Source organism: Oncorhynchus kisutch, linkage group LG1 (assembly GCF_002021735.2).
Source record: "Oncorhynchus kisutch isolate 150728-3 linkage group LG1, Okis_V2, whole genome shotgun sequence".
Lineage (NCBI taxonomy): Eukaryota > Metazoa > Chordata > Actinopteri > Salmoniformes > Salmonidae > Oncorhynchus > Oncorhynchus kisutch.
This window is the reverse complement of record NC_034174.2, coordinates 9609596-9623401: the sequence shown is the minus strand read 5'-3', so window position 1 is coordinate 9623401 and position 13806 is coordinate 9609596. Positions and strand designations below refer to the sequence as shown.

The 13806-nt window shown below is 41.9% G+C and overlaps 1 protein-coding gene across 4 annotated transcripts; it reads right to left on the bottom strand.

Annotated features, from left to right (window-relative positions):
• Nucleotides 1-21: 21 nt before the first annotated feature.
• On the bottom strand, nt 22-6447 carry ddit3 (DNA-damage-inducible transcript 3). 4 transcript variants are annotated; one of them, XR_004210051.1, is made up of 5 exons: nt 6272-6445; nt 4816-4883; nt 4083-4303; nt 2036-3173; nt 22-1936 (listed from the first exon to the last, which is right to left on the bottom strand). XR_004210051.1 is itself a non-coding variant. In XM_031825341.1 (4 exons), exons 3-4 carry the CDS (start codon nt 4236-4238, stop codon nt 2352-2354), a joined length of 975 nt encoding a protein of 324 aa, XP_031681201.1. In that variant the 5' UTR covers nt 4239-4303; nt 4816-4883; nt 6272-6447; the 3' UTR covers nt 22-2351. The 4 variants fall into 4 exon arrangements, 3 of the variants coding, with proteins under 3 accessions (XP_031681201.1, XP_031681097.1, XP_020331263.1); XM_031825341.1 differs by having other exon boundaries at nt 22-3170; nt 6272-6447; XM_031825237.1 differs by having other exon boundaries at nt 22-3173.
• Between the last annotated feature and the right edge of the window lie 7359 nt (nt 6448-13806).

Below are 13806 nucleotides of genomic sequence, written 5' to 3'. Positions count from 1 at the left end.
GACATTCCAAGACAATAAACATGTTTTTAAAGGATTTTATTTGCAACTCTAAACATACAATAGCAAAGTACATACAATGTTTCCTTGTAATTTAACGGAAATAATTCAACCACCAAACCGATGCATCATTTACAGTGAAATGTTGAATCAATATGGGTACAGTGAAGGTTTTATTTCAGTAGAACTGTGTTCATATAATACAGGAGTATATAAAATATATATATATGTGAATCAGGGTAGAGCTCTACATTGTAAATATCACTACCACTAAATTCAGTCAATTTGATAGAAAAAGATGAGCGTTCTCGGTATAAAACTATCCCAACGTTCTAGGTGTAAAACTATCCCAACGTTCTAGGTGTAAAACTATCCAACGTTCTAGGTGTAAATCTATCCAACGTTCTAGGTGTAAATCTATCCAACTTTCTAGGTGTAAAACTATCCAACGTTCTAGGTGTAAATCTATCCAACGTTCTAGGTATAAAACTATCCAACGTTCTAGGTGTAAAACTATCCAACGTTCTAGGTGTAAATCTATCCAACGTTCTAGGTGTAAAACTTTCCAACGTTCTAGGTGTAAATCTATCCAACGTTCTAGGTGTAAATCTATCCAACGTTCTAGGTGTAAAACTATCCAACGTTCTAGGTGTAAAACTATCCACGCACAGTAAAGCCGTAGCGGCTTATATAAGTACTGAGTTACTGACTTTCCTGAGCTCTATATTTACTCCACAAACTGGACACGAAATATTATCTCTGATGGTCTCTGCAGTCTTCAGGTTTGAGGTTGGCGGATAAGGGATAGCCTGGTATTTAGCTACGTTTCCCGGTTGCTTCCCTGGGAAACAAAGGTAGGCTTAGCATTCAGTCAGGTTTAACCAGGCTAGGTAAAGGATGTCGTGACTATGAAATGCACTGTCCTTGTTTTAGTTCTCCCTACCTTCATACTAGGAATGAGTCCAACACAAGGTTGTCAGAATCGCTTTGTTGACGGAGCCCGATCAATAAAAATTCCTACCAAACCAAATCAATAACTCCTAGCAATGGGAAAAATCACTTGAATTGTTTTTTTCGATTAGCCATAATTTTGGAATCAATGCCGACACCCCGAAACAAATCAGAATTTTCACTAATCACTTCACTAGGCTTAACGAGCAAAACGGCCAATCACAATCGCATTCATTAGGGCACGTAACAGAAAACGTTTTAAATGTTTTGCAACATTGTCCATGTAGTCCCACTTTGTTTCTTTGTATTTGATGCTTAATGAACGTGACCCATGCAACCCTTGGGATAGGTGTTGGTTCACAATCTTCATAGGTAGATGCTTCCGAATCAATTCCTTCATTTTTGGAATCAAAGGCCCCAATCGGTTAATTGAATCTAACCCATCCGTACTTCATACTGAACTCTGCGCTAGACTGAATAACCTAAACGGCCCAATCATTCGACGTTAGTTAACCCATCTATTTCAAAGATGCTTCCTGAGACGCCCGGGCCTACATGTAGATACAGTACACTGTAACCTCTCAACAGAGAGCATGACCCCATCCACCTTCTGAACCTTTTCCTCCTTTACACCCTGTATGTCCATCTATATCTGAACCTTTACACCCTGTATGTCCATCTATATCTGGACCTTTACACCCTGTATGTCCATCTATATCTGAACCTTTTCGTCCTGTATGTCCATCTATATCTGAACCTTTACACCCTGTATGTCCATCTATATCTGAACCTTTACACCCTGTATGTCCATCTATATCTGAACCTTTACACCCTGTATGTCCATCTATATCTGAACCTTTACACCCTGTATGTCCATCTATATCTGAACCTTTACACCCTGTATGTCCATCTATATCTGGACCTTTACACCCTGTATGTCCATCTATATCTGAACCTTTACACCCTGTATGTCCATCTATATCTGGACCTTTACACCCTGTATGTCCATCTATATCTGGACCTTTACACCCTGTATGTCCATCTATATCTGGACCTTTACACCCTGTATGTCCATCTATATCTGAACCTTTACACCCTGTATGTCCATCTGTCTGCCACCGTTCTCTCTCCGTGCTGATCCTTTGACTTGCTCTTCCATCGCTCGCTCTTTCTTTATATCTACCCCTTTTTCCTTCTTACTTTCTCATACAGTTTTTCAGAAAATTATCATTTAACTTTCTTCTTAACATATATTTTGGTTTCTCTCTTAATGCTGTCTAGAAAAGGTTTCTCTCTTAATGCTGTCTAGAAAATGCATTTTAAAGTCACTACCGTGTTAAACCCTTCACCGCCAACCTGCTATTCCAAATGCTCATTTTCTGCCTTGTTACTTCCTTCCTCCCTCACTTCCTGGTGTTAACTAGTCTCTCTATCAGGGCTCGGCGTGTCCTCTGCACCTCCTCTCCCAGTCTGTCTATCTCCGCTTTCAACCTCTCGTTCTGATCTGTCAGCTCCTGCACCTTCCTCTCGTTCTCCTGCTCCCTCTCTCTCCTGCTTGTCTTTGCAGAAGAGGAGGATGAGTGTGAGCCGGAGGAAGGGAAGGACAGAGAGTTGCCCCTCTTGCGTTTGTCCTGCCGAGACGAGGAGAACGAGGTGCTAGTAGGAGAGGAAGGAGGAGAGCAGTTAAGAGAGGTAGACGGAGAGGCGGAGGAAGAGCAGGAGGAAGAGCAGGAGGGAGAGTCGGGGACACAGGTGTTTTCCTCCTCGCTGGTGGAGGGAGACTCAGGTTGTTGGACATTGTCGGAGTGATGAAGCTGATGATGATGGTGGTGGCTACCGCTCACCATGACCCCTCCTGTCTCCACCATGATCCCTCCTGTCTCCACCATGCCCACCCCTCCCGTCTCCACCATGCCCACCCCTCCCTCGTTCAGCAACTCAAAGAACTCTGGGGGCAACAGGCCCCCTCCTCCTGAGCCACCTCTTTCTCCATCCCTCCCTCCCTCCCTGTCCCCTTGCCTCTCCGCCCTTTCCTCAGCTGGACTCGGACGGGAGATGTTGGAGGAGGTGTGGTGGGGTGGATGGGTAGGAGGCTCCTCTGGGATCGTGACCCTCTGGACCCCCTCACCTCCGTCCCACGCCTCGCCCCCGACACCCACTCCCACCCCGTCTGTCAGCCATGTCAGGGAACAGCTCTCCAGAACATCTAGGAACTCCGGCTCCTTCTGAAGAAAATAAAAGAGAATGAGAGAGGGAGAAGAGAACGAGAGAGGGAGAAGAGGAGAACGAGAGAGCGAGAGAGGGGGAAAAAGAGAACGAGAGAGGAGAACGAGAGAGGGAGAACGAGAGAGGGAGAAGGAGAACGAGAGAGGGAGAAGGAGAACGAGAGAGGGAGAAGGAGAATGAGAAGGAGAACGAGAGGGAGAACGAGAGGGAGAAGGAGAACGAGAGAGGGAGAAGGAGAACGAGAGAGGGAGAAGGAGAACGAGAGAGGGAGAAGGAGAACGAGAGAGGGAGAAGGAGAACGAGAGAGGGAGAAGGAGAACGAGAGAGGGAGAAGAGAACGAGAGAGGGAGAAGAGGAGAACGAGAGGGGGAGAGAGGAGAACGAGAGGGAGAAGAAGAGAACGAGAGGGAGAAGAGAACGAGAGAGGGAGAAGAGGAGAACGAGAGAGGGAGAAGAGGAGAACGAGAGAGGGAGAAGAGGAGAACGAGAGAGGGAGAAGAGGAGAACGAGAGAGGGAGAAGAGGAGAACGAGAGAGGGAGAAGAAGAGAACGAGAGAGGGAGAAGAAGAGAACGAGAGAGGGAGAGGGAGAAGAAGAGAAAGGGCAGAGGAGTGGACAAAGGAGAGGAGAGGAGAAAGGACAGAGGAGAGGAGAGGAGAAAGGACAGAGGAGAGGACAAAGGACAGAGAAGAGGAGAAAGGACAGAGGAGAGGAAAGTGTGTACGTTAGGGAATGGTTATGTTGAAGGAGCTTCTTACATCAGCAATGTGGAAAGAGTTGCATCATGAAAAAGAGAAGAAGAAAACAACAACTGATCCAAAAGCCGAAACACATCGACGATCATCAATCAGTCGTCGTTGAAAGATCAATCCATATAGATCAAAACTATTTTTTAAATCTCAACTGACCTCAGAGCAGGGAGGGGCACGCGCCAGTTTGGCTCCTCCCCCGTCTGATCCCAGTATATCCTGCAGGTCCTCATACCACGCCTCCAACTCTGCACCACACAGCGGTCCCACACCTGGGGGGTACGGAGGGGGCAGGTGAAGCCACTCGGCAGTCATCCTTCGCTCCGTTACTCAGTCGACACCGATGGGTCTTCCACACGCTGGAACGCGCTGGACCAGGACTGTGGGTTGTCCAGACAGGAGGGTTCAGTTTCAGAATGATGAAATAATTATTTTATATATATATATATATATATCTCCTGCATGAACTGTTATGTGGTTTCTCTACAATAGGCTAGGTATCGGGATCCATATTCAAATCACTCGGGTGAAAGCTATATGCAAGAGAGACTGTTCTATATTGCACAGCTAAGTTAGTACATGTTATGAATTATCAAGAGTTGAAGGAGGATAAGCAATTGAACAAAGTACCAGTATTGTAATTTCTATATTGTTTGAAAATATACACTTTTTCACTAAATGGTCAAATAGTGACACTTAGTGGACACATGGGTCTACTGCAAAAACCAATGTCTTTTATATAGAATTATATTGTCAAAAACACGAGCTGTAGTGATGACTTAATTTAAAACATCAAGTTAAAATCTTTAAAATAAATGCATTGCTCTAAGTTATAATGAGGTTAATTTGTCATTACAACAGTCAGCAGAAGGAATGAGGAAACTCAATTCACCTTCTGAAAGACTCTTATGATCAAGTCTGGCAATTGGTCGTCGTTGGCGATAATTTGTCCCAACAAGTCTAGAAAGAATATATGGCATTAATTAATACAACGATTATTCAATACAGTGTGTTGAGATGTTAGAATGGGCTTAAAGGAACATAAATGTATATTTTATAACAGCTGATGTCTACTGAAAATATAGCTGAGGCACTCAACATGATAAACAACCTGACAAAGCATTGTTAAAAATGGTTGAACGCAGGCCTATAAAACTGATTTGATGTGGATTTAATGAATACAATAACTTGACAAACTACAATGCTATGGTTTCACATTTTATGGTAAAAAAAAACATTTTTTTAAGTGTGTGTGTGTGTGGAAAATCATCCAAAAACCGGTCACTCCGTAGGGCCTCGAGGGCTCCTGCCACAGTCCAAAATGAATTCTATTTCGATCAAAACATCCTTGATTTCCATTTACACAAGCTCACGAAAAAGAACAAATAGATTTCAACAATCTTCCCAACACGCAACATTTTTTTTTTTCTTCTAAAAAGAGGTTTATCGTTGACATTAAATAGTTAAAGGTACTTTAACCAAAAACCACTTGGTGGACGTGATATAACCTGGGACCACAACACAGCTAGCATGACATAGACAAGTAGACATTCATCAATAAATGCAGCCCAATTCTTGTCAAATACTTTTATGAAGAATATTTCTATCATGTATTCTTTGAAGAATAGATTTTCATAAAGGTGATATTTATGCAATTGCAGGCTAAGTGTTTCTCGGATGTGGTGAGGTAGGCTGCGCTGGTTCTCCCAGCCAAGGCATTACGTCATGGAATCAGAGAACAGGACGGCGAAACAAAAGCCTGCGTGAAAACGGTACAAAACAACGGGATGAGACGATGACAACCTTTCTGTACTATCCTAATGAAAAATCCACTCCGAATAGCCATGCGATCTTATTCTGTCAAGACAAATTAGTGTTTATTTGTGTTATTTAATAGGCTATTAACAAAACAAATATAATGTCTGGATAAATGACATCTTTATGGATTGATCAAACAAAAGCCCGAACTTTGATAACAGTAAATAATAAGTTAATAAAACCGAAACAAAACGTTGTAAAACGTTATGTAAACGTTTGACAGCTCAGCTGTCTCTGTTATGTCAAACTTCTGAGAGCGAGAGAGCTCGTAGCAGAGAGAACGACGCCACTTGGGGGTCAAAGTCAAATATACAGACACATGTCCCCCTCAATCTGGGATATAAATATAACAAATGTCAATTATAATTGCACACAGCAACTGCTGTCCTAAAACAGACATGACATTCACATTATTTTCCAAAAGGAGAAACGAGAGACGATCAGCTGCCAAATTAAAATTAGAACTCCTATAGAAGTCCCTAAAAGACAATCAGCAACTTTAAAAACTAATCAGAATAAAAAACACTTACCCTTTTTCTTTTAGTATTTCGCTTTCTCGACTGTCTTGGGTTCGGACTGTGTATATATTTTAGTTGAGATTGGTGATAGCTCATGTTAACCATTGTTCGGCTTAGGATACTGAATGTGATTTTTCGGGAACTCCCGGTGATCTTTATATATGGTGACGCCAACCGAACTCTACGGGAAGTTTTTTTTTAGTTTTTACTTAACCGAAGCCCATTAGCTGATGATGAAATGACTGACAACCAGATGGTACAATAGTAATCTACGCGCTAAATTATTTTGCTTGGCGACATCCAATTGGTAATTGTATTCTACAGTAAAGGCGGGCTCTAAAGGGCCACTGGTTTGTCTCCACTCTGGGTAGTTTGTGTGACGTGAAGATGTGATGCAGCCAGGACGAATTTGGGGCGTAAGGGAGTCACATGAAAGGAATGATGCAATGCTTGGCAACCAATTTCTAGTCGGAAATAAGACCGGGAGAACCAGAGCATGTTTTATTTAACAGTCTCTGGCTCTAACAAAAATATTTTAAAAATACACTTATGCAAGAATATTTTAGAATGTCAAAAGAAAGTTTTGCTCACAAATATTAGGCGACACTATAGGCTATTTATAATTTATGTTCAGTTGTAGGATATTGTGAAAGGAATAAAGAAAGCAACTCTGTTTGGAATATTTTCTCGTTTTGTATCCAATAATAGATCGGTTTTTATTTTCCGTTTTTGATATAGGCTTGCTTCTATTATTCTCCGCTATTTATCTTTATGTTTGGGGACCGTTTTCTTTATGCGCGTGAGGGCCACATTGTACACTTCAAGTTTGTGAGAGTAATAAAATGCATTAAAGTCCGACTCCGTCCTGCTTTCTGTGTGTATAATATTATTTCACAAGAGTAGTAGGGTCTGCTGCAACAAATTCAACTTCAAACCTTTTTTTTTCTCAAAGGATACAATGCAATATAGCCTATATATGCCATAGGTAGCATCCCCATCTTGTCTCAAAGGAAACATAATGAAATGTAACCCTATAGGGATGGATTTTTTAAAATGTATTTTATTTTATTGGCTGTGTTTATTCTAAAGGAATGCCGTGTTATTAGGATATTATTTCATTTCAGACATTTCGTTTCTTTTTATATTGCCCTCGTGTCTCTGTGTGGAGTGACGGGCGCGGGCTATTAAAACGACATTCCACACTTCTTGATCGCGAGTTCCTAAACTCCCCTCTATCTGTGCCTTGCGGGATGATGAACAAGCTGCCAGTGTCGATGAAAACTGATATTAAAACATACATAATTCAGGTTAACCCTTTAAAACCAACACGCGCATTGTCTTTATAATAACGTCTTTAACTTCCTATGTTATTTCATCCGTTGACACTTAATAACGGCTCATTCCTTAACTCCAACAGACAGACAAGTGCTTAAATGCACCGTGCAACAACACCCGCAGTTTACCAGCCCAGCAACAGCGCCGATATGAGACGCGTCGCGTGCGCGAGTAGCGAATAGAAAGCTCCGGTCTCCGGGACCAGGGTTAAAGCGCTCGATGAGCCTCGGTTTTCCACGTCACGACTTGAGGGTCTGTTGCTGAGTAGTTGAGCGAAATACTTTGTCTGTTTATTGAGTCCAGTCGTGTAGCGTGTGTATATAGTATTCTTTAGTGGGATACTTAGAGGACACGGGGCTTTGTTGCCACTGGCTGGGTTTTTTGTTATCATAGTCTGTGATGGGATGAGCAACAGTGTTTTTATAAAAAGCTAAACATAATTTTACACCACAATATTATTCCATAAAAGCCTATCTATTTTCTTAGTTCGATAATCATAGAAATACTAATGATCATAATCATAGGCCTAATAACTAAATACTAATACAGTAGCTAATAATAACATTGATGCTCAGGGACAAAAAAAGAAGGAAATGTTATTCACAAGAGTAACAAAAGGTTGTAGGTTATAGAGAAATCAATAAACTACACAATTGAACTGTAAAACAGGTATATGGAAGACAGACCAATGTGTGTACAGGGCATTTGGAAAGTATTCAGACCCCTTCCCTTTTTCCACATTTTGTTACATTACAGCCTTATTCTAAAATGGATTAAATATTTTTTTCCCCCTCATGAATCTAAACACAATACCCCATAATGACAAAATGAAAACAGGTTTTTTTTGCAAATGTATAAAAAAATAAAAAAAACAGAAACCTTATTTCCATAAGTATTCAGACCCTTTGCTATGAGACTCGAAATTGAGCTCAGGTTCATCCTGTTTCCATTGATCATCCTTGATGTTTCTACAACTTGATTGGAGTCCACCTGTGGTATATTAAATTGATTGGACATGGTTTGGAAAGACACACACCTGTCTACCGGGGTCTGTAGTGACACCTCTAGCACTGAGATGGATTATTATTTTTATTTTACCTTTATTTAACTAGGCAAGTCAGTTAAGAACAAATTCTTATTTACAATGACAGCCAAACCCGGACGAACGCTGGTCCAATTGTGCGCCGCCCAATGGGACTTCCAATCACGGCCGGATGTGATGCAGCCTGGATTAGAACCAGGGACTGTAGTGACGCCTCTTGCACTGAGATGCTGTGCCTTAGACCGCTGCGCCACCCGGGAGACTTAGAACCCTGCGCCACTCGAGAGCTGTTAAAGGTTCCACGGTTGACAGCGCACGTCAGAGCAAAAAACAAGCCATGAGATCGAAGGAATTGTCCGTAGAGCTCTGAGACAGGATTGTGTTGAGGCACAGATCTGGAGAAGGGTACCAAAACATTTCTGCAGCATTGAAGGTCCCCAAGAACACAGTGGCCTCCATCTTTCTTAAATGGAAGAAGTTTGGAATCACCAAGACTTTTCCTAGAGCTGTCCGCCCAGCCAAACTGAGCAATCTGGGGAGAAGGGCATTGGTCAGGGAGGTGACCAAGAACCCAATGGTCACTAAGACAGAGCTCCAGAGGTCCTCTATGGAGATGGGAGAACCTTCCAGAAGGACAACCATCTCTGCAGCACTCCACCAATCAGGCCTTTATGGTAGAGTGGCCAGACAGAAGCCACTCCTCAGTAAAAGGCACATGACAGCCTGCTTGTAGTTTGACAAAAGTCACCTAAAGAACTCTCAGACCATGAGAAACAAAATTCTCTGGTTTGATTTAACCAAGATTGAACTCTTTGTCCTGAATGTCACGTCTAGAGGAAACCTGGCACCATTCCTCCGGTGAAGCATGGTGGTGGCAGCATCATGCTCTGGGGATGTTTTTCAGTGGCAGGGACTGGGAGACTAGTCAGAATCGAGGCAAATATGAATGGAGAAAAGTACAGAGAGATCCTTGATGAAAACCTGCTCCAGAGTGCTCAGGACCTCAGACTGGGGGCAAAGGTTCACCTTCCAACAGGGCAACACAGGAGTGGCTTCGGGACAAGTCTCTGAATGTCCTTGAGTGGCCCAGCCAGAGCCCGGACTTGAACCCGATCGAACATCTCTGGATAGACCTGAAAATAGCTGTGCAGTGACGCTCCCCATCCAATTTGACAGCGCTTGAGACGATCTGCAGAGAAGAATGGGAAAACTCCCCAAATACAGGTGTGCCAAGCTTGTAGCGTCATACCCAAGAAGACGAGGCTGTAATCGCTGCCAAAGGTTCTTCAACAAAGTATTGAGTAAAGGGTCTGAATACTTATGGAAATGTGATATTTCATATATATATATATATATATATCTTTTTTTTTTTACATTTGCAAACGTTTCTAAAATCCTGTTTTAGCTTTGTAATTATGGGGTATTCTATGTAGATTGATGAGAGGGAAAAAACGGTTTAATCATTTTTTATTTAAGAATGTAATGTAATAAAATGTGGAAAACGTCAAGGGGCCTGAATACTTTCAGAATGCACTTAATGTGAAAAATAAAATAAAACTGTCCTGAGAAATTTTCATAATAGGTACACTTCAACTATGACAGACGAAATGAGAAAAAAAAAACAGGAAATCACATGGCAGGATTTTTTATGAATTTATTTGCAAATTATGGTGGAACATAAGTATTTGGTCATCTACAAACAAGCAAGATTTCTGGCTCTCACAGACCTGTAACAACTTCTTTAAGAGGCTCCTCTGTCCTCCACTCGTTACCTGTATTAATGGCACCTGTTTGAACTTGTTATCAGTATAAAAGACACCTGTCCACAACCTCAAACAGTCACACTCCAAACTCCACTATGGCCAAGACCAAAGAGCTGTCAAAAGACACCAGAAACAAAATTGTAGACCTGCACCAGGCTGGGAAGACTGAATCTGCAATAGGTAAGCAGCTTGGTTTGAAGAAATCAACTGTGGGAGCAATTATTAGGAAATGGAAGACATACAAGACCACTGATAATCTCCCTCGATCTGGGGCTCCACGCAAGATCTCACCCCGTGGGGTCAAAATTATCACAAGAACGGTGAGCAAAAATCCCAGAACCACACGGGGGGACCTAGTGAATGACCTGCAGAGAGCTGGGACCAAAGTAACAAAGCCTACCATCAGTAACACACTACGCCGCCAGGGACTCAAATCCTGCAGTGCCAGACGTGTCCCGCTGCTTAAATCACTACAAGTCCAGGCCCGTCTGAAGTTCGCTAGAGAGATTGTGAGAATGTCATATGGTCAGAGGAAACCAAAATATAACTTTTTTGTAAAAACTCAACTCGTCGTGTTTGGAGGACAAAGAATGCTGAGTTGCATCCAAAGAACACCATACCTACTGTGAAGCATGGGGGTGGAAACATCATGCTTTGGGGCTGTTTTTCTGCAACGGGACCAGGACGACTGATCCGTGTAAAGGAAAGAATGAATGGGGCCATGTATCGTGAGATTTTGAGTGAAAACCTCCTTCCATCAGCAAGGGCATTGAAGATGAAACGTGGCTGGGTCTTTCAGCATGACAATGATCCCAAACACACCGCCCGGGCAACAAGGAGTGGCTTCGTAAGAAGCATTTCAAGGTCCTGGAGTGGCCTAGCCAGTCTCCAGATCTCAACCCCATAGAAAATCTTTGGAGGGAGTTGAAAGTCCGTGTTTCCCAGCAACAGCCCCAAAACATCACTGCTCTAGAGGAGATCTGCATGGGGGAATGGGCCAAAATACCAGCAACAGTGTGTGAAAACCTTGTGAAGACTTACAGAAAACGTTTGACCTCTGTCATTGCCAACAAAGGGTATATAACAAAGTATTGAGATAAACTTTTGTTGTTGACCAAATACTTATTTTCCACCATAATTTGTAAATAAATTCATAAAAAATCCTACAATGTGATTTTCTGGATTTTGTTCTCGTTTTCTCTGTCATAGTTGAAGTGTACCTATGATGAAAATTACAGGCCTCTCTCATCTTTTTAAGTGGGAGAACTTGCACAATTGGTGGCTGACTAAATACTTTTTTGCCCCACTGTAGGTAACAAGTATAATTACACAGTTGTATCAATGCTGTCTGAGTTTTGCAAAAGCACTCATCTCAACCCGACTCTCTTTGCTCACTGTAATTGCTTATGAACTTTATCTGATTCGTCATAAAGCCTATTGATTTATACTCTTGTTAAATTAGAGTTTATTCCTGTATGGTGATGCCTAAGAAAAATATCCATACTACCTACATCAGATGAATTAAAAAAATATATATATATTTAACTAGGCAAGTCAGTTAACACATTCTTATTTACGAGGACGACCAAACCCGGTCGACGCTGGGTCAATGGAATAATATTGTGGCTTAAACTTGGGTGTTATGCTTTTCATAAACACTGTTGCCCCCCTCCTGCCCATTCTCTCACGGAACAAAAATAATGGACAGTCAAGTTATATTCTATTTTATGCATCTACTCTACTCTATGTATCCTGACTGTTTACTGTAGGACTGCTCAGGTTGAATGCTTAGCAATTGTTGGGTTTATTATAGTCTATAATAAAGCTAGAGGAGGGTCTACAGAACAGCTCAGAGAACGGACGAGCGGCTCTTCAGGTGCATTATTGTTATGGAATTTCTAAAAGATCGCCTCTCAGCGACTGCGCATGTCTGAAAGAAAATGCCCCAAATAAACCCAAAGACAGAGTTGGGCGTCTGAACAAAGTTTGGGAGGATGATCCCTCTGAGATTAAAAAGACAGGTCACATCGGTGGGGTGTCCGGGACATTACCGACATTTAAGCGGGGCCTAGTTTAGACGGGAGATGGCGGGGGAATACCCACGCAGACTTCAAGAATGCTGAGAAGGAGAGGGAACCTGCCACACGCACAGAGGAAGGGAAAGGAAATAAGCACAGCCGAGGTAGTCACGGGAAGAAAAAAAACGACAGTGATGAGGCCAGCCAGAGGTCGACGAGGGGCAAGAAGAGATTGTACTGATAGTTTTCATTTCCCCACAGCCGATCAGATATAAACTAGTCTATATCAACTGATCAACCTGGCTGTTTCAAACACCAGCACTACCACCACTCACAACTTTATCATTAGCCTTGTTCCACATCAGAGTTTTAGTAAATATACTTCAATGGTGGCTAAAATATCCAAAAAGGTTCAAAGTTCAATTGTACTGTATCTGGTAGCAGTTGGCAATGATGGAGTGAGTGTTGAAAACCTGTACCCCACCGTATGAACCCAAGCAAAGCTTTTTATAAAGGCCTATGCTTCCCCCTGCTGGTCATGTAGCACCATTACAAACATGAGTAATCAGGATTTAGAGCACTCGAGTAACAAATTGCCTGTTTGTAACTACAGATTTAGGATCAGTTTACCCGATCCCTAATCGTAGCCTCAATCTCGGTTAACAGAACCAAAATCTTGCATGATGGGGCCATTTTTACCTTCTATATTTGGCAATCCTGTGAATGTTTAATTTAGTCTGTGTTGCGTTGATATGAGGGAATTGAGAAGAAATCAACAATTTTGTAGCATTGGAATCAGGTCTGAATCATGTCATGTTTTACAGTCAGTCTTTTAAGGTGTCCGCATACATAGGTTCGTTTTTCGGCTAGCAGAACTCGGCTAGGCGAATGTCTAATGCTCTCATACTCCCTAAATACTTTAGTTTGAGAAAACTAGAACAAAAAGCGGCAATATAACCGTTGTCTTTCCCCATTGAGTCACGAACATTTTGTATTAAATACTAGTCATCTCAAACGACACCGCTTCACGTTCCCAGTCCTACTAGTAGTACTATTGACCAATCACAGATGAAGGGGCGTCGACTTCCGCTACAGAATTTCGATTTGCCTCAAGAAAGAAATGATTCTTATTGAAACGGTTCTTATAGCTCAGTGATGAGCAGCCGAAAACACCAGAACGTAACATAACCGTTTCGACGGGGAAGCATGCAATAGGCTTTTTAGTCACATAGTATGTAAATAATTATAAACATAACTAATATTGACTTTGTTCATTTTAGATAGTTTACAGAATTTGTTTAAATCTTTCCCTTGAATAACTTTTAGTATCATATTGACACTTTGGCAGAGAATAACTAATATTGAACTGTAGTTTTTATGTACCAGATA

Bases quoted from the DNA above. Each gene is read 5' to 3' on its own strand.
- ddit3 (XM_031825237.1), bottom strand. From the start codon at position 4,238: ATGACTGCCGAGTGGCTTCACCTGCCCCCTCCGTACCCCCCAGGTGTG. The intron at 3,174-4,082 runs GTCAGTTGAGAT...TATTTTCTTCAG, and splicing joins GTGCCCCTCCCTGCTCTGAG to AAGGAGCCGGAGTTCCTAGA.